The 24,178-nt window shown below is 53.7% G+C and overlaps 8 protein-coding genes across 8 annotated transcripts; 2 read left to right on the plus strand and 6 right to left on the minus strand.

The window, feature by feature from the left end:
• Window positions 1-725: 725 nt before the first annotated feature.
• CkaCkLH20_07841 (NADH: flavin oxidoreductase/NADH oxidase) lies at window positions 726-4,226 on the minus strand (the record flags this gene model as incomplete). Its single annotated transcript, XM_038890557.1, has 3 exons — window positions 726-1,900; window positions 3,544-3,778; window positions 3,912-4,226. The coding sequence occupies 3 exons, from the start codon at window positions 4,224-4,226 to the stop codon at window positions 726-728; spliced, it is 1,725 nt and encodes a 574-aa protein (XP_038744165.1).
• Window positions 4,227-5,017: 791 nt separating this feature from the next.
• CkaCkLH20_07842 (uncharacterized protein) lies at window positions 5,018-5,575 on the plus strand (the record flags this gene model as incomplete). Its single annotated transcript, XM_038890558.1, has 1 exon — window positions 5,018-5,575. The coding sequence occupies one exon, from the start codon at window positions 5,018-5,020 to the stop codon at window positions 5,573-5,575; it is 558 nt and encodes a 185-aa protein (XP_038744166.1).
• Window positions 5,576-5,895: 320 nt separating this feature from the next.
• Window positions 5,896-7,126, minus strand: CkaCkLH20_07843 (uncharacterized protein; the record flags this gene model as incomplete). The annotated part of the gene is made up of 5 exons (XM_038890559.1): window positions 5,896-6,041; window positions 6,093-6,160; window positions 6,210-6,619; window positions 6,673-6,722; window positions 6,775-7,126. The coding sequence occupies 5 exons, from the start codon at window positions 7,124-7,126 to the stop codon at window positions 5,896-5,898; spliced, it is 1,026 nt and encodes a 341-aa protein (XP_038744167.1).
• Window positions 7,127-8,727: 1,601 nt separating this feature from the next.
• On the minus strand, window positions 8,728-10,303 carry CkaCkLH20_07844 (uncharacterized protein; the record flags this gene model as incomplete). The annotated part of the gene is made up of 9 exons (XM_038890560.1): window positions 8,728-8,785; window positions 8,840-9,259; window positions 9,328-9,465; window positions 9,537-9,574; window positions 9,631-9,785; window positions 9,845-9,886; window positions 9,939-10,029; window positions 10,079-10,186; window positions 10,253-10,303. 9 exons carry the CDS (start codon window positions 10,301-10,303, stop codon window positions 8,728-8,730), a joined length of 1,101 nt encoding a protein of 366 aa, XP_038744168.1.
• A 2,472-nt stretch (window positions 10,304-12,775) lies between these two features.
• CkaCkLH20_07845 (uncharacterized protein) lies at window positions 12,776-13,684 on the plus strand (the record flags this gene model as incomplete). Its single annotated transcript, XM_038890561.1, has 1 exon — window positions 12,776-13,684. The coding sequence occupies one exon, from the start codon at window positions 12,776-12,778 to the stop codon at window positions 13,682-13,684; it is 909 nt and encodes a 302-aa protein (XP_038744169.1).
• Window positions 13,685-13,887: 203 nt separating this feature from the next.
• On the minus strand, window positions 13,888-15,624 carry CkaCkLH20_07846 (uncharacterized protein; the record flags this gene model as incomplete). The annotated part of the gene is made up of 4 exons (XM_038890562.1): window positions 13,888-14,553; window positions 14,619-15,106; window positions 15,169-15,507; window positions 15,567-15,624. 4 exons carry the CDS (start codon window positions 15,622-15,624, stop codon window positions 13,888-13,890), a joined length of 1,551 nt encoding a protein of 516 aa, XP_038744170.1.
• Window positions 15,625-18,137: 2,513 nt separating this feature from the next.
• CkaCkLH20_07847 (C6 transcription factor) lies at window positions 18,138-20,251 on the minus strand (the record flags this gene model as incomplete). The annotated part of the gene is made up of 2 exons (XM_038890563.1): window positions 18,138-18,218; window positions 18,407-20,251. The coding sequence occupies 2 exons, from the start codon at window positions 20,249-20,251 to the stop codon at window positions 18,138-18,140; spliced, it is 1,926 nt and encodes a 641-aa protein (XP_038744171.1).
• Window positions 20,252-21,756: 1,505 nt separating this feature from the next.
• Window positions 21,757-24,013, minus strand: CkaCkLH20_07848 (dihydroxyacetone synthase; the record flags this gene model as incomplete). The annotated part of the gene is made up of 2 exons (XM_038890564.1): window positions 21,757-22,494; window positions 22,553-24,013. The coding sequence occupies 2 exons, from the start codon at window positions 24,011-24,013 to the stop codon at window positions 21,757-21,759; spliced, it is 2,199 nt and encodes a 732-aa protein (XP_038744172.1).
• Window positions 24,014-24,178: the final 165 nt, after the last annotated feature.

Here is a 24,178-nt window from a genome sequence, read left to right on the forward strand (position 1 = left end):
GATTTCCGTGAGCTATGTGAAGGTCGCGAGTTCGACTCTCGCCGGGAGCACTTTTTTTCTCCGGCCTGACTTCGTAGATTGTTTTGACCTGCATCTTCAGCTCCGTTCTTTTTGAATTGATCGATTGTGCCATGCCACATCCGACTATTGTTGACAGCTTTCTGTGAACTTGATCTCAACCGCGCCTTTGAACCTCGTCTTGCTTGTATAGCATCGACTGAGAGTACAATCAACGTGGTGGAAGATGCTAACTTGTATGTTTGGCAGTTGGCGCTTTCTCCCTCTCCTCCCCTGCTTATTGCTTTTGAGCAAGCGGGAGATTCGTCGATTCTGTATCCGAAAAGCTTCACGAGCAAACGATGAACCGGCGTCTCCAGCGTCTCCAGGATCCAACACCTTAGCCCTCTACGGCTGGTAATAGATTCGCGGCACCTGATCTGCTATATCACACTCCCTGAGACACATGACTGTAACTTTTGAATGCGTATGTTTGTATGTTAGAAATACGAAATGCTCTTATGATAGTGATATTGCCCAGATGCTGACCTGGCTCCCCCTCTCTCTCTTTGCGCAAGCTTTTCACGCATGTTGGAAAATACTAATCGTATAGCCTGTAAGACTAAGTAAGGTAGAAGGAGTATTTGGGTGTTTCATTATCATAATTGTCTAGATCTAGTAGTACTCTATATCTATCCCATCGCTTTTTGGGTCATGAACCAATTGCTCTATTTGCTGGCCACCTCCAGATTCTTCAGAGCCCATTCTCTTTGAGCATCGACGTATTCCGAACTGAAGGGGTAGTCATTGTAGCCGATCTCCGAACCCTTGATGTAGAACGACTGTCGGTGGTACTTGTTCAACTCAATACCATTCTTGACTCGCCAGACGAAGTCGGGGTTTGCAAGGAAACTTCTTCCAAAAGCAACAATGACGTCCCACTTCGCGTAGTGCGTCTCAAGCGCCTTCGCTGCCGTGTCCGCGGTGTAGCCACCGGCCACGATGACCGGAGACAAGTTGTCCCAGATATCGAGGATGAAGTCCAGCGTCTTTTGGTCGATCGAGGGGTCTTCGTTGACTGTCAAGAGCTTGGCGGGGTCGCCTCTGGCCTCAACCAGCGAGAGGTAGGCAAAAGGCGCGTTCATCTTCTTGAGCTCCTTGGCGATGTAGGTGTATTGTTCGTGGATGTTTGACGACTCCGCGCCTTGGAACGATGCGTATGGTGACAATCGAATGGCCACCTTCTCGGCTCCGATGGCCTCGACAACCGCCTTGACAACCTCGAGAGTGAGTCGCGATCGGTTCTCGACGGACCCTCCCCACTTGTCGGTACGCTTGTTGACTGAGTCTGAAAGGAACTGATCCAGCAGATAACCGTGGGCGGAGTGAATCTCGACGCCATCTCCGCCTGCCGAGATGACCCTCTTTGCTGTGTCGACCATATCTTGAATGAACTGCAAGATCTCCTCCTCCGTCATCTCTTCGGGAATGGCAGCATCGGGCTCCATCGGGACGGCGCTCGATGATCTGTACTTGAAACCCCGCGCCTTTTGGTACTCCGGGTCCGCGGCTCGGCCCTGTCCCCAGATTTGCTGAAACCAGACGCCCTTGCGGGCGTGGACCTCAGCAATAACTTTCCTCCATGCCTCGACCTGTTCGTCCGTCACAAAGGCGGGACCTTGTGGCACTCCGGTGTCCTGCATGGAAACACCTGTAGCCTCAGAGATGATCAGAGTACCCGGGGTCGAGGCGCGTTCGCCGTAGTATCTGGGTACGAAAGGCATCGCAACATGGTTCTTGTCGTGGCGGTAGCGGGTCAGGGGTGCCATGGCGATGCGGTGGTTGAGTTGTGAGTTGCCAAGCTTGATAGGCTTGAACAGCCTGCTTTCCGAGATGTTCGTGGCTGACATGATTAGAACGTAGCGGTGGTGTTAAATGTGTGCTGTAACTTTTGATGTGATGCCGGGACTTTTCGATGCTGAGTGTTGCAACCTCTGTTAAGGCGAAACGAACAACTCGTATGTTGATCAATCTTTGTTGGTGATGGCGGCTCTGAAAGTTGATTCCAGTAGTTCTGCAGATGTGGCAGATCCGGGCCCTTTTATTTATTACACATGTACATACAATTGGAAACGTCGGCGAGTCCGCAGACTACCTGCAGGGCAGACGTTGAACATGCTTACGGACAAGAACGATGACGCATGTCCTATTCCCGCCTTGGTAAGCAGGTTATCCACTCGGCGATTCCATGCCTAGGCAGTTCCGCGGATCGCGACTCATGAGTCCGATGCCTGTCCTCCCTCTGACAGCGGAACCTTCCAGACGAAAGTCTTCCACGATATCATTACTTGTATTTTGCGTGAAATTTGTGAGAGCTGCATGCCAAGTTCTATTGCAAACAATGTGCGGAACACCGACGCGGATTCGAAGCCGGATCATTCGGAAATCGGAGGTAAGAAGTTATCGTCAGACATTTCTCTTGACAAATGCCCGATTTCCCGGTATTAATTCCGCTGTGACCTGACTCGGAAGGTGGGGCGGAGTCGGCTTCGTTTTCGTGAACCGCTTTCTCCACACTTGATCAGCACACCGTTTCGGCGCACCGCCATGGCTCCGCAGAAACTCCGCATCTGTCCGGCTGGTCGGATCCGGGCCCGAGGGCCGTTTGAGCTTTCAAACTACGGCATTGCTTCAGTGTAGAACTCAGAACAGCGGCATAAAAAACAGATAGTTTGAATACACTGTATATGATTCCAATCTTTCGCCGTTGTCTACGAAATGGGATCACGAGTACTCATCCTAATCTCATTGCTCCGTGATCTCTCCTCGCATCAGACATCAAACAGATGAAAGGTTTGGACTCGTTTTTACGGAGCAATGTATTTGAAAATCCGGATATGAGTCACTATTCCATACTATAGCTGTTCGTCAATCTATCAGTTGATCTCCTCGATAGAAGTTGTGTGCTAATATCTGCGCCTCTCCGGCGACGACCACAGACGCGGGCTTAGAGCCACTAACTTAAAGAGAAAGAAGAGATTTCGGGGCAGGTTCTGTCGAACCCTTAACCTTCGCTCTTATCATCGTCCAGGCCTTGTGCATGAGGGCCCTTGAGAAGCGAATCTGGTTAGCCTCTCCCTTCCCAAGCGGTCAAAGGCGGTGGAACTTACGTCTGCCCCTTCGTGAACTCCGTTCTACAAGGATCGCTGGTGTACATCATGTGGTTGTGAATCGGGTCTGTGTGACCACAGGTAGGCTTCATTCCAACAGGACAATCTTCCCGATTGTAATTAGTCCGAGGAGTGTCGTGGATTCCGTCGTTATCGATGCATTTCTTGGTCGTGTCGAAAGGATGCAGCAAGCCCAACCAGTGACCTACCTCGTGGACTAGGGTCTTCCCAAAGAGTTTGGGATGCCTATCCACAAGTGTGATATCCCGAATTCGTACCCCCTCGAGTGCCAGGGCTTCTGCATGGGACAGTCTTTTGGTGTGTACGTCCAAAGGCGTTGTAGCTTCCCCAAGAACGAGAGCTTTTATCGGCAAACCTGCTATTTTAACCAGCAGACCTCGATGAATGAAAACGTTCAAGGTCTGGTAGGTGCCCTTGCGCAAGGCACGCGTAACAGACTTGCAAGGCGGATGCTTAGGGGCGAAGTCGCCCTGAACCGAACACTGCGACCAGGATGGGTTGTTGTAGTGCAAGATTTCATTCAGCTCAAAGTTGAAGCCGTACTCCTTGTAGGTATCACGCAGTAACTTAAACTGCTTATGGATACTTGCCTGCGAATTGTGTCAGCAATTATTTACTCTTTCTCGCTTCAAGCAAACCATTAACACGTTCATTGGTATAGCCTCCGTAAAAGTCGGGTAGGAAAACCACTGATTGCAATCATTTTCACGCCAAGAAACTTACAGTGAGCTTGTCATCGGCCGAGTTGCCCATGTCATGGAAGTTGACGGCAATCGTTTTGACCGTAATGCGTTTGATGTCTTTTTGCGCGGCGTTGCTGCCCATCGTCGAGGCGTTCATGTAGAAGTCCCTGGCGTCATCAACAATACCTGGACTCAGTGGCTCCGAGTAGCATTGGACAAAGCGAGGTTCGTCGTCGAGCGAATCGACGGAGTCCGCGGGCGCATCGATGGGGTGATAGTCGTCAGCGTAGGCAGTGCTCAGATGGCCGAGCACGGCGAGGCCAACGAAGGCTTTGGAAAACGCGGTCCAAACCATTCCGAACGTGAATGAGGGAGAAGGAACACAATTTTCAATGAAAATGGAGAGTTGGAGTGAACTTGCAGGTTACCAAATATTTCCAAAGTTTATATAGATAGGAGCAACAACACAGGGCGAGAAAAAACAAAAGCCAAAGGAAAAATAAACCGGGATATGTTCTAAAGTTTCAATACCTTTACGTGCGAATGTGGATAACAACATTGATGGATGCCTTCGGTGGATTCTTGTTCTGTGAAGCTTGTATTCCCGATGGACCATTGTAGTCTCCATTGATGGAGACACCGTCGGTGTTGGTAGTGAGGCAGTCGCATTTCTCAACAAATGCTGGAGTGCTTAAGTTCTTTGATAACGATATACTTGGATATCTCAGCAAATGAGCCCAGTTCTTACTGACCTTACATTCGACGTGCACTTTGGTTTTGCGATGGTATGACATTGGCACTCCATCAAGGATTTTAGATGTAAGTGTACGGGATCAAAAAGCCGGTGCCGGTGGTACAGAACCCCTACCGGGTGGCCCGAAGAATTTTGTTTTGCTACCCAGCGTGGTAGACTTCGATAGGATTCTAGATGGACCATGCAATTCGGAGAGTCTGGTCCATCAATGTCGCATCTGAGCCTCTGTGCTCACATTACCTAGATGAGCTTCCATCCTTTCTCCGACTGCGACTGAATTGTTATAAACACACGACATGCCCAACTCGTATCGATCGTTTCCATCCCCAAACACAAGTCACCCAAAGAACTACTCGCTTCGTCACACTCGACCACAACCAAGAATATACACCATGCGCCTGCAGGCTTCCATCATTCTGGCCATCGCGGGTCTCGCCTCCGCAGGCTCCACCCCTTCGATCCCATCTTCAAAGCTCCCTCCCTCTGAAGAGCCGGATAAGTGTCTCCAAAGACTTGACGAATACCCCAACCGTTCCGATAAACGCGAAGACCTATTCCATAGACGCTGTGTCGAGGCTCGCACCTACAGGGGCAAATACGGACCTTACAGTGGCGACCTCTACCTCGAATCATGCTGCAAGAACGCCGACGGAAAGTTCACGACGCCGACCTTCATCAACTTCGATGAGTGTCTTGTCTTCGACCCCGACACAGAAGCCCTGCAGTGGAATCACGAAAAGACACGGAGAATCAGGGATCATTGCAACCACTGCGAAATCAAATCGATGTACCGCTCCGAGTTAATTTGCTACTGCAAGAACAAGGATGGCAACGATGTGAAGGCCCAGTTGACCTTTGACATGGGTAGCATCCATGCGGATATTGAGTCTTTGGTACCCAAAAACGCTCTTTGGGTTGATAAGGACGGTCAATTTGCTTGCAAGCAGTAGTTGAGCGGTATGCCGCGCAACTTCTGCCTACTGCGGGCTAAGGAAAGGGAATGCGAGATCAAGTTCAGGGAGTTGCGCGTCCAAGTGTGCAGCCACATTCTCTTGTGATAGCCAAATTTCATGTATCATCACAGAATGAGTGCTAGGCAACATCATAGATGGCGCAGCTTTGGCGAGTATTCATTTAAGAATTTCGAGTTACATTGTGACAAGACGTTCATCAAGTTTTGCCAGGACCACATCTGATTGTCAGGAGATTTGGTGTCAAAGTTTGCCTGCGCCTATTTGCGCAAACTTAACACCGTCCAAGCGTGATACCTTTACTGAAGAGTGACTTGGCCGCTGGTAGAATCTTCCATGAAGATGCCACCGAAGATAACCGCCTCCTTGATACCAGTCGGTTGAGTGGCTTGTCCGACGGGGTTCTTCTGGAGGGAAAAGTGGTACTCGCCAAGGCCAGCGAGGTCTACCGTTGTCAGCACTGCGTCTCAATCATGGCTTTAGGGGATCTGCATACCGTTCTGGACAGGCTCGGTAACCTGCTTGAGGGGTTCATCGCCGGTGCTGTGGAAGACCTGGACGGTACTAGCAGAGGGTCAGCGTTTGTGATTGAACGATTAACTGATCGACATACTTCGCGGTGAAATCCATCTTGATCGCAAAGTTCTCAAACTTGCCCTCGCCAAAGGGCGTGGAGAAAATCTTCTGGGCTCCAGCGGGGTTCTTGGAGTTTCCAAAGATGGCGATGTCGTTGCCGTTCTCCGCACCGGTCCTGACGTCGATCTGGTGGAATTGGAAGTCCTTAGACTCGAGGTTCATGACCTGGTAATCGTGACTGGCATTGAGAGGCTTTGTGGCATCGCGTTGGATGGAGAAGTGCATAGTGCGCACGCCGGTGACCGCGACGTCGTTCAGCTGCGAGCGAATGCTGGGAAGAAGATCGGCACGGCGGATGTTCGCTTGAGCCTCGCCACCCTTGGGAATGAAAACCGATTTGTCGTCGATGTTAATGGCGAAAGCCTTGGTGTTGGTGGCCTTATCAAACTGCGAAATATTAGTATGGCAGTGATGTGTCTGAGATGAAGGGGACTGCTCACCAAAGACGCTTGCCCTTGAGGGAAGGTGATGACATCGCTGAACTTGAGACCTATTCAACACATTAGCCGTAGGCTCTGAGTAGTCATCCGCATATTACATACCATCTCCCTTCACGACGGCACTCTTGAAGACGCTCTCAAGGACATTGAAGCTCTCCGGAGTAGCATCCTGCTTGATACGGCCGTCGGGCAGCACAAGAGCCGTGGTGTTGCCAGCCTTGGGCGCAGCACCACCAGCGGCTCCTCCCGCAGCACCTCCAGCGTTGGCGGTGCCGTTCTTGGCGCCACCCGCTTGGTTACCGCCCTTGTTGCCGCCCTTCTCACCCTGCTTCGCAGTGTTTCCGTTGTTCCCATTACCTCTGGGTTCAAGGTCAAAACCGCCAGAAGCGGGGACGGGGCCAGCGGCAACAGAAGTAGCCAAGAGACCAATGAGGGTGATCAAAGTGGGCTTCATCTTGTCTAGGTCTCGGGAACTCTACTAAAGAATGTGTGATTGATTAAAACCTCTTGGCGTTGAAACGAATGGATGCAGAAAGAGCAAGTGGCCGGCACTGCGCAAAGAAAGGACTGTGCAAAGAGAAGTGGAAAAGAGAGTTGAGACCGTGATGTTAGAGAGAAAGTGATGAACTAGAGCATTCTTGGCACTAAGACTGCCGCCGAGCCCTGATTTATATCATCACCACTGTGACTTTCGGCCGTTATGGCATCATCCCATGCCATCCGAAGATAGGGTTCAAAACTTCAGACCGCATCTGCCTGTACACTTGCGACGAAGCCTCCGTTCGTGGCCCCTGACTCGGCGTCGAGTTTGGCATGAGTGCAGTCTGATGTTTTGGACAGAAAGTCTAAAAGCACGCTGCGTTGCGACAATCGTGACACCTTGCCCAATAGCAAGATGGTGGTGTGGTGTCGTCCGGTGACGGAGTTCGCAGGAGACGGAGAGTAAAAAGTTTAAAAAGCCGTCTCGACCCCAATGTTCGGACATTTGGGTGATCATGGAGTCGTGCCGGCGGATGTTGAGCAGGGGTCCGGCTTGTCAAGGGGCTTGAAGGCGACGTACTCGAGTCAACCGAGGGAGTTTTGGCCAAGACGCTCTAGTTTCGACGAAGAGAGTCCCCGTCTTAAGAGCGTATGGGGACATGGTTCCACTGGTTCGGGTTCGGGATCCTCGGACGATGAGGCTATTTTATGGTCCGCCCTACGGATATTGTTCTCTCTCTTCTCTCGCGTTTACTCATGGCCGTTCACCTACACCCTCTCGCCGGGCATCCCGAATCTCCCACCCGCCGGCTATGCGTTGCGTATTGTGTCCTGGGGTTCTCAGGTTTTCGACATTATGCGTCTGCATTTTTCATACTTGGCCAGTGACACGGTCTATTCCGAGAACGGGTGCTGTCATCCGTACCAATACGCCCGCTGACAAGGTGGTATTTGGTAGGCAACGGATGTCGTCCCGACTCATGGAGTTAAATCTGATCAACATTGTTGATGGACGTTCATCTTTATACAAGAACTCGTCTGATTCTGAGGATATAAGGACTAGTATCACTGAGATTATTGTGCGGTTCATGAGATCGTGCCGGCCGATCTTATTGCTGCAACATCGGACAGAGGTTGTTTAGCTGGGGTAGATAGGGCTCGATCACACAATAATGGGTAGATCAACTCCGCCACTTCAGCACGTTGGTGACCATAGCGTGTCTCATAAAGCGCGCTGTTTTAAGTCTTGCCGGTATCCCACCACTTATGTCAAGCCAAATATTACCGTCTGCCGTGCATCGCTGCCTAATTGCCATTATAGAGACTGGGGGAGACATTGTGACGTTCAACCACCAGCGGTTCTCCGTGTAAACTCTCAAATAACACATTTGACGATGATCATACTCGCCAGTTCTGACACCTGAACCTTCATGAAAATTTGTTTTAAAGTCATGGGTATTGGAAAGCTCCACACACATGTAGAGCTTCTGGTTTGCGCAAGTTTCCCCATGCTCGGAGAGGAAAAGGCCGGCTTTTGACCGCTGGCGTCCGCAGCGGCGTCTGTCAACTTGCCCCTCAAGCGGACGGGGCCGGCGTCTTCTCCTTCAGAGGTTTCCGGCCAACAATGAAGAAGCTGTTTCAGACTGGTTAGAATGTGCTTCCAGCATTGGAGTGTATGAAGACTTACGTTGGCCAGTATGCGTGAACCTTTCTGTTGTTGATCTCCTTGCGCACGTCGATGAGGAAGATATTGACCTCATCCTTCGTCCATTCTAGGGCGCGCGTTAGGGGAGCCATAGTGAAGCCCTCAAGTCCTTCCATCATGCTCTCGTTCTGCCACATTCCAAGCTCTTTGAACTGAGAGTCTCTCGGCCAATCATTCGTGGGCCACTTGTGCAAATAGATACCAACGTTCTCAAAGCCTATTTCAGCCATAATATCCTTGAGAGGAGGTATGTCAATGTACGGGCGCCCTAACCTTTCTGACGCTTCAACTAGCAGATCAGCCCACTTCATCAGGGGACTTTCAGACGTGAGGGTTCCGTCATCAGAGCGCGGTACGCAATCGAGCTCCTGGAGCTCGAGGTGACCACCAGGATTGAGGTTACTTTTTCAAGGGTAATTAGCCTTTCTGACAAGGTTGATATTCCGACGTTGGGAAAATGCTGAACTCACTCATAGCACCTGCGCAAATATAGGCGCCAGTCACTGATGCTTGAAGTCATTACTCGACTATGTATGTAGTCGAACGGTTGCGAGAAGTTCCACTCGTCTTCAATATCGTCGATCTCGAATCTGACATTCGGGGGAACACTGGCATCACGTGTTAGTTGTATGAAGGTCAATGCTTGAACAACTAATCTGGCAGTATGCGCAGTACTTACTGCCCTGGCTGAACCGGAGACAGGTCGATTCCGTGGACCTGAAAAGAAGAAATTTGTCAGGCATTATTGAAGACTTTGTTGACGGGTGACTTACTTCGGATTCAGGGTGCTCGTCCCCGAAGTTGAGCGCCCAGATTCCCGTGCCAGTGCCGACATCAAGCACCCGACCGACTTGGGCGTTTTCTCGGCACGGTGGGGCAACACCGAGTCTGTCGTCAAGGGTAAGAAGCCATAGCTGGTGTTCCAAGTCTGCAATCTCAATTAGCGGGCTGCGTGCTGGCTGACTAAATGCTAGATTCATAACTAACCTTGTCTGTCCTTCTCTCTCTCATCATTCGGAATGTTGTATTCTAATATTTCAGTTAGCAAAGACGAACGCCATGATGATGCAGACCAACGTACTGCCATCCTTGTACCGATGATAAGTCCGACCATTCTCCTCACGGTAATCTCGAAGAGATGACCGAAGACTGGTCGTCGATGATGCCAGGCTCTATAGTTGAATCCATGTGTAAGCATTGTGTAAGTATGAGCACGCATACGTGGATTCTCAATTGGGCTCGCTGAAGGCAGTGACGCGACGAAAAGTTGGGAAGAGAGGTGAGTTGAATCCTTACGCTACCGATCTCCGACTGGGCATCGTCCCTAGACTGCGAAGACGATTAGAAAACTCGGATCATGCTATCAGAAGTATCTGTGCACGATGTAGCGCTTACGACGTCGTCCACAACAACCTCGACTTCGTTGTTGTCCGGGGCTTGATACATTGCGGCGCAACGTGCTTGTGGTGGTTTGGATGGTGTTAGAAGGTTAAAGAGGAGGAAACAAAGCCAACAGGATTGCCAATACCACGCTCAATAGTTAATATAGGCTGGTTCCCAGGGATTAGGATCCATTTCGTTTCCCCTCTCCTTGGCTAACAAACGCATTCGGCATCCATGTCAACACTGCTGTTCACTGCGAGGCAAGAAGCCCCCCATTTTCTGCATCCTGCAACAACAAACATGCATGCCCGGAGACAAGCCCGGAAACAGACCATTTTTGTGGATACGGAAACCTCCAAACGAATGGAAAGATCAAGAAATTGATATTGCCGGATTTCTCATATGTTTGTCACTCGGCTGCCAGAATCGGCCCTGGTCACACATGTGGCCTGCCGAAAATGTCTCTCTGAATCTGAACCTGAGTGGCGCGGACAGTCCGACCCGAAGCCGAACAACCCACATTAGCTGCGCCCACTTCACGATCCCAGATTCCAGCAATGAACTTTTGAAAGCATAAAAGTTCGATGGCAGAAGAGGCTCCCCGAATGAGAAAACGGTATTATCCCCGTGATAAGTTCCCCGTGGTAAATTTGATAATTCACAAATCATTACCATGTCACAGTACAAGCTTGTTCGGACAGGCGAACTGGTAGCAGGTGATGCGGAAACCGCGGGAGATGTCGGCCTTCTTGGATGAGGAATCTGCCAAAGCCCTTCTGACACGGAGTTGGACTTGATTGCATTGTTTCCTTTGCAACAGACAAGCTGCTTACATGTTTCCTGCTTGGCGCGTGAGATCCGATGGTACTGGAGTTTATGCCTCGCCTGCTGTTGTCGCCAGGACCGTTGATTCTGTGTAAACCACTCCGAAACTTCTGGACTTGAGACTATATCTAGCTCAGTCGACTACAGCTCTGAGCTAATGACGACCGATCAAATTTCCTCCTAAGCATTTTCAGCGGCGTTGCGAACAACATGCGACACCCATAACCTACCTCACGAGCAGCCAGCCAGCCACTTCCGATCATCGACCACCATGAACTGAGGAAGTGGGTGTGAGGGGTCCCAATACAAACGAGCGCAATAAATATTGCAGGGCGTTCAAAACACCATCAACCGGAAGGCTGTTTCCTGATAAGAACGCATCAGTCCGAATTTGGTTAACATTTGCAACATCACGGAGTGACTGATAGCTGAAATGGTACTGCATCACTTTCCTCAGCTGCGATGAATCCAAGTCTATTGAACGCAAGTCTTTCCGGCCTCAATAACGACCAATCACTAGGTGATCGAAACTCAGCATCATTGATTGATCGTCTCCAAATCCCATTTCAATCATACCACAAAATACAGTCGGCATTTACGAAAGGGAACTTCCATTCACAAAGCGAGCGATGAGCGCCATTCAAGAAAACAAATATGAGCCACGAAGAGTATAAACATTTATGCAACGCCCAGCTCGACGCTCAAGTCTTCTTCCAAGTTAACAGGCCCGCAACTTTCATCCCGCTTTCACCGAAATATTCAACGCCCCGTTCAATTCATCTGAGGCTTCATCCTAGTCGCCATGAAGTTCCACCTGTTTCTCTTCTCAAGCCTAGTCCTTGCGGCGCCTGCCACCGAGCGGCACCTATCCGGCAAGTCCACCGTCGACCTCATCCACACACTTCGAGGCTCCAGCGCTGACATAACGACGACTAGAACCCTATGAACCACACGTAATTGCATTCAAACAAACCAGCAAGGCGTACAGTCTCTCTGCCGTGTTCGAGAAGGTGTTCGGCCACGGAAAGCTGCACACCATGTGTAGCGAGGAGGGCGGTAAGTGCAGAGCTCCTCACAACAGACTTTCATGAAAATTTACTGAGCTGTTTGCCCGAAAAGAATATTGCCTGGTTGACTTTGAATGCTGCGACGGCATCTGCATCGCCGAAGGTATCGGTGGGTATTGCTTCTGATCGGTCAGCTACGTTTTGAACGGGCAGGATGTGAGTTTGGCGATGGTCCACGACTGCGTAGCCTACCTAATCACTTACTATACCAATTCTCTTATATCACAAACGTGAAGACCCCAAGTTGTCAATCATGTGCTTTGTTTCCGAGGCGTGTGATTATGCGATTATGTCACTGGTGTTGGTCCGCAGTGCACCGAGACACACCGAGCTCGGTGTGCCCCGCACGGGAATGAATCCCGATTACACTAACAAGCCGAGGCAAATCGCCAATTGCCCCTGCAACACATCATCGCTTTACCCCGGACCAAGGCCCCAACCTCATTTATCTCAACGGCACTCTACCAAATCTCATCAATCTTGATTATTCTCAACTTCCATAGTCCTCAATTGACACGATTGACGCATCCTCACATCCGCGCAGTGAGATCTTAATCATCTATAAGCTAAACCACATCAAAAGGCGCCTTCATCTAAAACATATTCACACTCACTCACTCCCTACCTCCGCTACATCCGCAACATGTCCTCCTCGAAACCAACCCTCTCCTCCCCTCCTCCCCCCGTCCCAGACACAGACATCTCCTTCCCCCGCCCCCACATCCTCCTCGTCACCCTCAACCGGCCGCGCCACCTCAACTCCATCCCCTCGCCGCAGCACTACGCCCTCTCCAAGCTCTACGAGTGGTTCGACGCCGAGCCCACCCTCCGCTGCGCCGTCCTCACCGGCACCGGCCGCGCCTTCTGCGCCGGCGCCGACCTGAAGGAGTGGAACGTCCGCAACACCGCCCCGTCCTCCGTGACCGCGACCGCGACCGCCTCCCCCGCCCCGGTCGTCACCACCTCCTCGCACCCGGACGCCAAGCCCGGCGAGAAGTGGCCCTCCACCGCCGGCTTCGGCGGCCTCTCCAACCGCGGCGGCAAGAAGCCCGTCGTCGCCGCCGTCAACGGCCTCTGCTACGGCGGCGGCATGGAGATGATCATCAACGCGGACCTCGTCTACGCCTCGACCGCCGCGAGGTTCGGGCTGCCCGAGGTCACGATCGGCGTCGTCGCCATCGCGGGCGCGCTGCCGCGCCTCATCAAGGCCGTCGGCAGACAGCGCGCGACCGAGATGGCGCTGATCGGGAGGACGGATTACACCCCGGAGCAGATGCTCGCGTGGGGGCTCGTCAACCAGGTCGTGGAGCCCGGGAGGCTTCTCGAGACGGCGCTGGCGGCCGCGGAGGCCATTGCGAATAACTCGCCCGACGCGGTGATTGTGTCGAGGGAGGGGCTGAAGAGCGGGTGGGAGGCGCTGGGGCCGGAGGAGGCTACGGGGTTGGTCGATCGGACGATCTACCGCAAGATGGAGGCCGGGGAGAACATGACGGAGGGTGTCAAGAGCTTTGTGGAGAAGAGGAAGCCTGTTTGGGTCGATAGCAAGTTGTAGATCACGGACGGAATGGGTACCGAGTTTTGTATTATTACAGCCATCAGTCCGTATTATTTCAGCACCGAAAGAAAAGCCCCCTTTTTTTGTTCGCTCCTGCGTTACGGTTCGTGACCGTTGGATATCATAAAACGACCCTTGTCCCCCACCATACACCCGAGAGGCGCATATCTCTTTAAACACTATTACTGCATGTGTTCGACCTAGTGAACCAACTCCTTGTTCTCCACGCGGAGGACCTCTCCCGAGCCGGACTCGGAATCCTTCTCGTTGACAGGATGAGCGAGGTCGCCGGGGGTGCCCATGCTCGCCTTCCAGTGCAGCTGCACCTTTCCGCCCGTGAACAGGCGGTCGATCTGCTCGAGGCTGAGGTTCTGCGTCTCGGGGTAGAAGAACCAGATGAGCGGGATGAAGAAGAAGTTGAAGATGCAGAAGTAGATGTACGTCCTGTACCCGATGCTGCTGATGCTGACGGGCGTGATCTCCACGACCAAGAAGGTGAAGATCCAGTTGGATGCGGTGGCGAGGGCGGCCGCGCGAGTGCGGATGGCCAGCGGGGCATATTCTGCGGGCAGGAGCCAGGGAATTGCGAGGAGGCCGACGGCGAAGAAGAAGTTGAAGAGGAAGAGCATGACGATAGCGACGATTCCGGCGGGGACGCTTCCGTTGGAGACTGTGCCTGCGAGGACGGCCATGCAGGCGCACTGCCCCGCGGCGGCAAAGAGCATGAGCTTGCGACGGCCGAGGCGATCGATGATCCAAATTGGAATCAGGGACGAAAAGAAGTATGCAATGCCATTGAAACCAGCGAGCAGCAGCGAGAGGTTGTGTGACATGCCGACGGATTGCTGGAAGATAACCGGGGCGTACTGTATCCGTTAGCTTTCCGCTTCCGATAAGACAATATCATAGGGTATAAACGCATAAAACATACGTAAGTAATGAGGTTGATACCGCTCAATTGTTGCATAAATTGGCCACCAATACCCAGCATAGTCCTATAAAAGAACTTTTGCTCCCCGTTCTTAAACATCGCCTTGAAAGATGAGGTATTAGCAGCTTCACGCTCCTCGCGGATAGCAGCTTGGATCTCGGCCAGGTTGCGCTGCAGCTTCGGGTCGTTCTCGTTGATGGAGCGGGCATCCTTCTCGACAGCCCAGAGGATGTGGCGGGCCTCGTCGTGACGGTCGTGAGCGATGAGCCATCGGGGAGACTCGGGGAGGACCAGGACGCCAAAAAAGGTGACGACGGCAAAGAGAATCTGCAGGGCGAGAGGGAAACGGAACTGCGAGTCGTTGGAGACGTAGCTCATGCCGTAGTCGACCCAGTAACTCAGCGCGACACCGAAGATGTTGATCGCCAGCTCGATGGCGAGACCCTTGCCTCGGTTATCCGCCTTCATCAACTCGGAGTGCCAGACCGCTGTTCCGTCCGTCAGCACCTCTCAACTAAAAGCCCAAAGCCCTTAGCTGGATTCCACTTACGAATAGTACTCGTATTCATTCCGTTCCCCAACCCCGCGACGATGCGACCAACAATCATCTGCGGGATCCCGAACGAAGCAGCTTGCAGCGCAGCTCCGATACTGAGCACAAGACAGCCCAGCATGATGCACTTGCGGCGCCCGAGCTTCTCGCCAAACACCAGACAGAAGATGGCGCCAAAGAAACACCCAATCTCGTAGATAGCGACCACCGTACCCTGCAGGGACGAGCTGCCGCCACCACCGTTGGTCGTATCGATCTCAGGAAACGTCCTCGTGAAAGCGTAGCCCGTAAGCAAGCCAGACATTACGCCTTGGTCGTAGCCGAAGAGAAGAAAACCTGAACCAGAAGGGTTAGGGATAATTGTGTCTTGTTACGAGCCGTAGAATGTATCTCACCTGATCCTGCAGTGGCCGTGATGGCCCAGTTGAGCGGGCGACCCGTGAGGATGGTCATGTTGGGCTAAGGAGTGTGATGTTGCTGTTATCGCCCGAGGAAAATAAAAGAGAAAGCAGCGATAACTCTCGGTGTCTCACACGATAACTGAATCGCGGACTGATGAGAGATTCTGAAGGGTCGAGCTGACTGGGTCAGAAAAAGAAGAGATGATCCCCCGTCTCACGATGGGATGGGAACGGGTGTTCTATATATGCATACGACTTCAGACCACGGGATGCATCGCTTGGTGTTGTGAGATGAGAAAGGTAAAGAAATGGAAAAAAAAGAACAGTTGGTTCGCTACCGACAACCCTTTCGCGCCTCGTCTAATCACTCGAAACAACGTCATTTGATTGCTGCAAAACCTTGGGGAACTGTGTGTCAAATGTCGACTGCGCGTCTTCGACCTGCCCGGGTAAAGCGTCCCCACAGGTTACGAGTGCGGGGACCCCAGCGCGGAGGGAATTAAGGCCAACCAAAGAGGACATGCGAATGGGGTCGCGGGAGGAGGAGAATGGAGAATGGGGGGAGAGAGCGGGAGAGGGGGCAGAGCGGTCCATGATTTCTCTTTTCGGGTTGATGTGGGCAGTTGGATGCGCTCGCTGTATGGAACGAATGGTACGAAACTGACTCGTGACGGGGGTTTATAGGTTCGGGCGTGAGAACCCGGGATGCGGGAGGGAAGAGTTTTCTTGCGAGTCTATCGTCACGGATATTGTGTGTACGGATACGCGTAGGTCAATTAGTGGTGTTTGCTATGTGCATTTAGGGTGGTGATGGTCTGTGATTGGGGCATCATATAATGTCATGCACTCCCTTGCCAGTTTCCCGTGTACTTCTTGTTAGTGAAATTTGCCGATCCAACAAGAAGCCCGCCGACCATGGGCAGTAGCCAAGGTCCGGAGGTGAATCCGGGGCCAGTGCCGGTACCGCAACGGACAGGGACCAGGGTCGAATTCGCCGAGTAAGGGCCACCGCGAGCTGAGCTGCGTGGGGGAGCATCGAGCTGCCTTTTGCGACCAGATCAAGGAAGTCGAAAGCGCTGTTGGCCGGGCGGGAAACAATGTCGCTCTGCCGCCGCCGCTCCGGCTCCCTCCGAGCAGAGTCGGCCGAACCGCAGACCACCGATCAACATGACCTGTTTGGGTCCGTCATTGACCGACTCTGATTGCTCACTTCCCCATCTTTGTTGCAAGAACAGAGACGAAAAAGCAAAGGGCCATTCGAAGCGCACGAACCAGACCTTGCGGCTCAACTTGCCGCAGCTGGTGCCCTGCAACACACCCCCTCCAACAACGATACATCCAACTCGTCTTGATCAACAAACAACCTTGCTGGTTCCGATCTCTTCGCGTATGCACATCGGCTGAGGCAGAGAAACGAAACCCCTGCAGCTTCACTTGGGGTTGGACGTGGGATGGCTCGACATCCGGAGATCAATAGCCGATGGGCGGCGGTCCGGCTTAAGGGAACGAGACCATAAAATGCGACAACAAGTCCAACTCCCGAGATGCGTACTGCGTACAGAGACGCAAGTCAGCCACCAGTTCTTGTCATCGCGAAAAAGCGCCTCGGGTTACCGCGCCCGATCGCGCACAGTCATCCCGTCTTAACCCGTTCCTAGCGCACTGCAAGGCCGGAACGGCGTCAAAAAAGCGGCACTCGTTCCCGCAGAACCACGCCAAAATGGGAACACTGAGGAGAGGAAATGAGGTCATCCCCGTCTCTGACCCCGGCTGGTCCCTTGTCGCCCGCCTCCGCAATCCCGCATGAACGCCGCAACGTTGGGCTTCCGCCTGCCGTCAGTTAACCCGTCACCTCATTGACTCCGTACCCTCACGGGGTCGGTCCTTGGAGAGAAACACACAAAAAGGGGACAAGGGGGTGGGGATTTGATCCACACATTAACTCCTCCTTGGTCTCGTCGTCAGAGGCCGGGGGCCGCCAATCTCAAGCTCGTTTGGTCAGATTGCATCGCGACGTCAGTTGTTGAGCTCTGCGGGCCTAGATCATTCTTGATGCTAATCTCGGAAATCCAGTCTCTCGGAGACCGCATGCCGAACCGCCAGACTGGATCTTTGTGTCGGCTTGTGATGTACTGTAGTATTTGGGCCATGCGCCTTTAGGTTGTATCATAGACTTGCTGTTGTTTCGACACTGGGGCCGACACTGAATATCGACGCGTAGCGCTGAGGTCGCGTTGCGCCAACTCCTTCCCGAGCGGCTGCAGCTACTCGCACAAAATCGAGAGTCAGAGCAAGTTCTCGCTTTACCATCTGACCAGAAATAACTTTTCCTCCAACATGCTTTCACGCAAGAAATAAGGAAAGAACAACCGGAGATACTAACCGTCTCCCAGGTCTCCCCAGAACTCCTTCAGGTCATCTGCCCTCCATTTGGTACCCCATCCGCTTTCCCTTTCAATCTTCTCCAGGAGTTGTAGTATCGCTCGGTGCTCGGCGGGGTGGCTCATGCAACGTCCCGCAATCCAAAGGGGCTGGACGCTGTTTGTCCAGGCCCCGTGGTGGTGATTAGTCATTGATATTCCGCATATTTGTCTGGCATGCCAGAGCGCTGATCGTGGCCTCGGGGATAACCGTAGCGAGGCCGGCCTATTCTGTAACATGAGGAGTGATGCTGTGTGGTATAATTGGTTGCCTGATATCGCGGCTGGGTTGCTGTATAAGATCTTGGGAAATGGCTCTGTGTCGGAGGAAGGAATGGACATGATATGCTGCATTTCGGAAGGCCGACGGCTGTGCCAATCTTCAACATATCTCCATAGCTTCATCCAACGTACTCGGTATCTCATATCATTCCTAGGCCCGTCGAAAAAGAGCCCGCCCGGGTTTGCTTTGGCCAGCGGGGCCAGGAGGTCGAGCACTTGAGCGCAGATGTAAACCGCGTAATTTGCCCACATGTCGTTGCCGGGGCTGGAAAGGAACAGGGCGGCGTCTGCGTCCAGGTCGATTTGTGGCGCCCAGTGGTTTACCGGGATCAAAGTTTTCACCGACGAAATCAAACCGCCGCAAACATCCATGCGGGCAAAGCACCAGAAGAGGGCCTGCTCGACACCGCCCACGAAGCCATTCATGCCAACTGCTTCCATGAGACTAGCGCAGCCGTCGAGATGTCTTCGCCAGGCTTTAGGAGAACAGCTGGCCATCTCGAGCACGCACAGCACCACGCATGATGCTATCACGGCTGTTGTTCGTGTAGATAGTTGTGGTAGTAAGAGGTGTATTGCTTCTTGGTAGAGCGCAAGGCTTTGGTCGGTTGGTCGGTCCCTATTCTTCAATTCCAATTGCCTGGCTGACAGGGCAAGCATGGAGTAGCGTAAGTGGTCGTATGATCGAGCCATTGTCGGTAGGGAGTGTTGGAAGTGTCGTTGGTTGTCAAACTTGTCCAGCCAGGGTGAGATCTCGTCGACCCAATTTTTCCATAAAGCACACTCCTCTTCAAGGGGCAAAAAGGGTGGCTCGTGATCTGACGATATTTCGCCGGCGGACTGAGGGGCCTCGGCTGATGAGGTTTCCCCAGAGCTCGCGTCGACGGATCTTCGTCTCGAGCTTTCCCCGGAGGCAGGCGACGCCGGCCTCGTCGGGCCATTTGATCGTACCTCCTGAATGAGGTGTTGCCTCAGGGTTGAATGTAATTCGTGGTACGCGGAGCCGGGCAAGAATATTCCGTCCTCGTAGGAACCTTCGGGTGTGAACATTTGATCCATAAATTCGAAGGGTGCGTCCACCAGAGATTCGAGAGCGAGGGTTGTGACGGGTATGCCGCTGACCGAGGTTGTGGCGTGATGATCGTGTGGTCCCTGCCCGGCACCGCCCTGACTAAGGTATAACAAGTTCGCAACGGCATTGTCCGTTATCATCTGGGACGCGGAGGTAGGCGATGCTTGGAAATCCATGCGGTCTCCCGAGTGCGCATGGCCTTTGTCGCTGGCATCGTCATCTCGACGCGTCGAGGGCGTCAGCAGCGAGCCGAAGCCGGATATCGGTATTGATTTGGGGTCTGTTGGCGCAGAACTCGGCCCAGAAGACGATAGTGTTCGCTTTGCTGTACTTGAGCCAGCTACAGATGCCGTGTGACCCCCTGCCGTCGATGTTGTGTATGAGGCAGGGCTGTCAAAAGTCTTTGCTTCCTCTTCGTCGTAGGCCTTGCGACGATCTCCTTCACCCTGTGGCTCTGCCGGCGATAGATCAGGCTCAGGTTCGGGTTCCGGATCAGAGTCGTAGTCGTGGAAGCCAGGTGGTAGGTGATAATCGCGGATGACCTCGCTCGTGACGTCGAGAATCTCAAAATGCCGACGGGGAGGAGGTCTCCTTGCTTTCCTCATTGAAGGATGGTCTTGCATAATCGTCTGAGCATTCTCGGCGCGGAAGGTGACCTTGATGCCCCATTCGCACCGCTCCTTCCGGCGAGCGCAGCCTCCGCAGGCCGGTCTTCCCTCATCGCACTTGCGTTTCTTGCGGCGGCAGTTGAGACATCCCGTGCGTGTCCGGGTCCTCTTCTTCTTGGCCGGCGGTGGCTCATCCGGATCACGGTCGGTGGCTGGCGGCGGCGGCGGCGGCGGCGGCGGTGGCGGCAGCGGCCGGGTCTGGACCTCTGCCGCCGGCGAAGACGGCCGGTCGGGCATGGTGACGACAGGATGAGGCTTCTCCGGGCTGCGGGCGTCGACGACATCCAGACTCGGTATCCCAATGCGCAAGCGCAATCCTGCTGGGGAACGCCGCGGCAAAAGAAGCGGCAGCAGGAGCAGCGAACGGCGGCGGCCGGGGTAGGTCGTCCAATTGGTAAAAGGTTGTGTGAGAAAATCGTGGAGCAGTTGCGCTTCGACATGCGTTCCCGCGAAGCAGATGCGCGCGAGCGGGCGGCAAGATAGGATGTTGTGTGTAAGAGAATTGTAAATGGAAGGATTGTCTGGAGAAAAAAGACCGGCCCAGCCCAAACGTATGGAGCTTCCTCAGGGTCAGGTGAAGCTGAGCGAAGCTTGCTCAACTCGGTCGAGGCTTAGAACGGGAGATGGAACAGAGTTCATTCTACTGCAAAGTAGATGTTTGCCGATGCTCGAGCTAGACGAGGACCCTTGGAATTGGATGCAGCCTTCATCCAATGGGCAGTTCAGGATGCTTCTTGGAACCCAATGGCAGCGGCATCCGGACGCATGAAGACCACTAACGTTGCTGCTGCTTCTTCGCCGCGGCGGTAGCGTAATGGCCGTGGCTGAGAGCTATCACGCTGCTCCAATCTCGAAAAAGTTGTTGGGGCTGTGATGATGAAGCCACCTCGAACAGCAACATTGAACAAACTGGGGGCGAAGCTGGTAAGGAGAGTCTTTGCGGGGGAGATTCTGGGGGAAGTTGCAAGCGGTGTCGGACCGTCGAGCTGCCCCCAGAATTGGCTGAAAAGATTGGCCCGGGGACGAACTGGGGGAGCCCTGTCGATGGCAGCTTTTGGCACAAACTCTGAGCGGTTGGGCGCCTAACAACACGGCCTGAATCCCTCGTCTCGAGTCACTTTGGCGAGGAGAAAGCCCTGGGAACCCCGGCGAGATCCCCACATCCGGAGCAGGCGACAACACCCTCAAGTTTTTCTTCTTCACTGCCGTTCCGGATCATCCTTTTTTGGGGGGTCACGTCGTCTGTTACATTGAGCATGATTGTCTGTGACCTCGGTGAGAACTGACAGAGCTAAATCTTTCCAACGGCTTGCCGGAGCCGTCTCCGTCCAATCACGGCGGAACGGACTTTGCTGGCCTAAAAACCACCGAGAATGAACAAGAGCAAAAAGAGAGAGAGAGAGAAAGACACGCAAGCTGAGAATGCGATCTTCTTCTCCAGCTGAAGGAACGAAATGAAAACCAATCAAAACGAGCCCACAGCGAGCTGTCAATGCCACACGGGTTCGCTCATGACTCGGAACTGGATGCCGCGGGCAACGCTCCAGATACCCCAAAATAAGACAAATTGTAACTTTTTTTCGAGCTCAATTACTATCAAGGGTTATCCGTGTCTATGCAATCCGTGTGCCAAAATATGCGCCCCTCAAACGCCTGTACCCTGAACCGTTCCTCCTCTTCATTAGATCTCTCTAGGTGAGGTGACATAAAATTCTTTCAACATGGCTCTCATGAGTAGGTGCTTAGTGATGGTGAACGGTGTTCAGGTCGCGGAACTCGCCCCGCAGGCTCTCGACCCCGTTGGCCCTGACCTCCTCGACCAGCTTAGCGACCTCGGGGGCGATGACCGCCTCGTCGAAGCCGAAGTACTTGTACGCGTCGGGTCCGGGCAGGGAGTGGCCGAAGGAGCTCATGGAGTAGCCGGCATCGGCGTAGCGCTCCCAGCCGTTGACGGCGTACGCCTCGATGACCACACGCGGCGCCTTGGAGCGGTACTGGAGGACCTCGCGCTTGTACTCAATCGGCTGCTTGTCGAAGACGCGCTGGCACGGGAAGCTGACGATGCGCGCCTTGATGTTGTGCTTCTCGGCGAGCAGCTTGGCCGTCTTGACGGCGAAGACCATCTCGGCACCGACACCGATGAGCGTCACGTCGGCGTCCTGCTCCTCCTTGAACACGTAGGCGCCCTTCTGCACCTTGTCGCGGGACGTGAATTGGGGGTATTGCTCGAGGTTCTGGCGGGAGAGGGAGATGATCGAGGGCGTGTTCTTGGCCTCCATGGCCAGAATGAAGGCACCGGCCGTCTCCTCGCTGTCGCAGGGTCGGATGTACAGAAGGTTCGGCATGGCGCGGTAGAGGGCGGGCAGGGCGATGGGCTGGTGGGTGGGGCCGTCCTCGCCTGTTCCGATCGAGTCGTGGGTCGCGATGTGAATCTGCTGAAGGCGCTGGAGAGCACCCATACGCACACCAGGGGCGGCGTACTGACTGTGTTAGCCTGCTGTCCCGGAAGCCTATCAGTAGAAGGGAGTGGTGTCTTACGATGTAGAACATGAAGAAGCTAGAGGTAACGGGGAGGATAGCTCCCTTGTTGAAGGCGGCCAGACCGTTGGCGATGGAAGCCATAGCGTGCTCACGGATACCGTAGTGGATGTAGCGGCCGGTGTAGTCACCGTTGATACCACAGGTGGTCTTCAGGTCGGGGTGCTGGAAGTCGACCTTGCCCTTCCAGATCATGTTGACCGAGGGAGACAAGTCCGCAGTGCCGACAATCAGGTTGTTGACGCCAGCAGCGATGGGGTTGCAGACCAGACCGGCCGACTTGCGCGACGGAGTGGGAGTGGTAGGGAAGTCCTCCTTGGCCGGGATGAACTTGCGCCAGTCGGCGGTCCAGTCGCCAGTAACACGCTTCTTGAACTCGGCCGCGAGCTCGGGGTGCTCGCGGGTGTAAGCCTCGACAAGCTGGTTCCACTCGGCCTCGATCTTCTCACCGCGGGGAACGGCTTCACGGAAGTAGTTGTAAACCTGGTCAGACACGACGAAGTGCTGTTCGGGGTCCATGCCGAAATTCTTCTTGATGTTGGCAACGTCAGCCGGGCCGTAGGCGGCACCGTGAGCCTTGGCGTTACCGGCGACGGCACTACCGATACCAATAACGGTGTGGATGTTGATGAATGTGGGCTTGTCGCTGCTGTTGCGGGCGGCGTCCATGGCGCGAACAATAGCCTCGACGTCCCAGTTGCCGTCCTCGATCTCAATTACGTTCCAGCCGCAGGCCCGCATCTTAGCGTTGACATCCTCAGTGTTGCAGAGGTCGACACTGCCGTCGCAGGTGATCTGGTTGTTGTCGTACATGACGACGAGGTTGTTGAGCCTCCAGTGGCCGGCAAGCTGGATAGCCTCCATGGCCACACCCTCCTGCAAGCAGGCATCTCCAATCATACACCAAGTCATGTTGTTGACGACGGGGAAGTTGGGGCGGTTGTAAGTAGCAGCCAGGTGCTTGCTGGCGGCGGCCAAACCAACGGCGTTGGCGATACCCTGGCCAAGAGGACCAGTCGTCACCTCAATACCCTCATGCTCGATCTCAGGGTGTCCGGGGCAGAAGGAGTCGGTGCGGCTGGAGTGGTAGGACTTGAGCTGGTCCATGGTCATGTGCTTGTAGCCAGTGAGGTGGAGGAAGCTGTACTGGAACAGACATGTGTGGCCGTTGGACAGGACGAAGCGGTCTCTGTTGAAATAGCTGGGGTTCGTAGGAGAGTACTTCATGATGTACTTCCAGAGAGATGTGCCGATGGCAGCCATGCCCATAGCACCACCGGGGTGACCACCCTTGAACTGCTCGCACAAGTCGGCGATGAGGCAGCGGAATGTGCGGAGAACGAAGTCGACCTCCTTCTTCTCGGTCTCGTTGAGTTGGAACTGGCTGCTCGAGCCGTTGAGAGACTTGGCGGCCACGACGCCCTGAGGGACGGGCTCGGCGGGGACTGCACTGGGCGCCATTGTGATGGATATTTCGGTGTATGAGAACTGGCCGGGGTATTATGAGGTGAAGGTATCTCGATCTCGGTGTGAAAGTGTGGGGTAACTCAGATTGCGCTGTCGTTGTTGACGTTGATTGCGTTTCTGATGTCGACGGAAAGAAGAGACGCACCCGCCGAAAGCACA

Source organism: Colletotrichum karsti, assembly GCF_011947395.1.
Source record: "Colletotrichum karsti strain CkLH20 chromosome Unknown Scaffold25, whole genome shotgun sequence".
NCBI lineage: Eukaryota > Fungi > Ascomycota > Sordariomycetes > Glomerellales > Glomerellaceae > Colletotrichum > Colletotrichum karsti.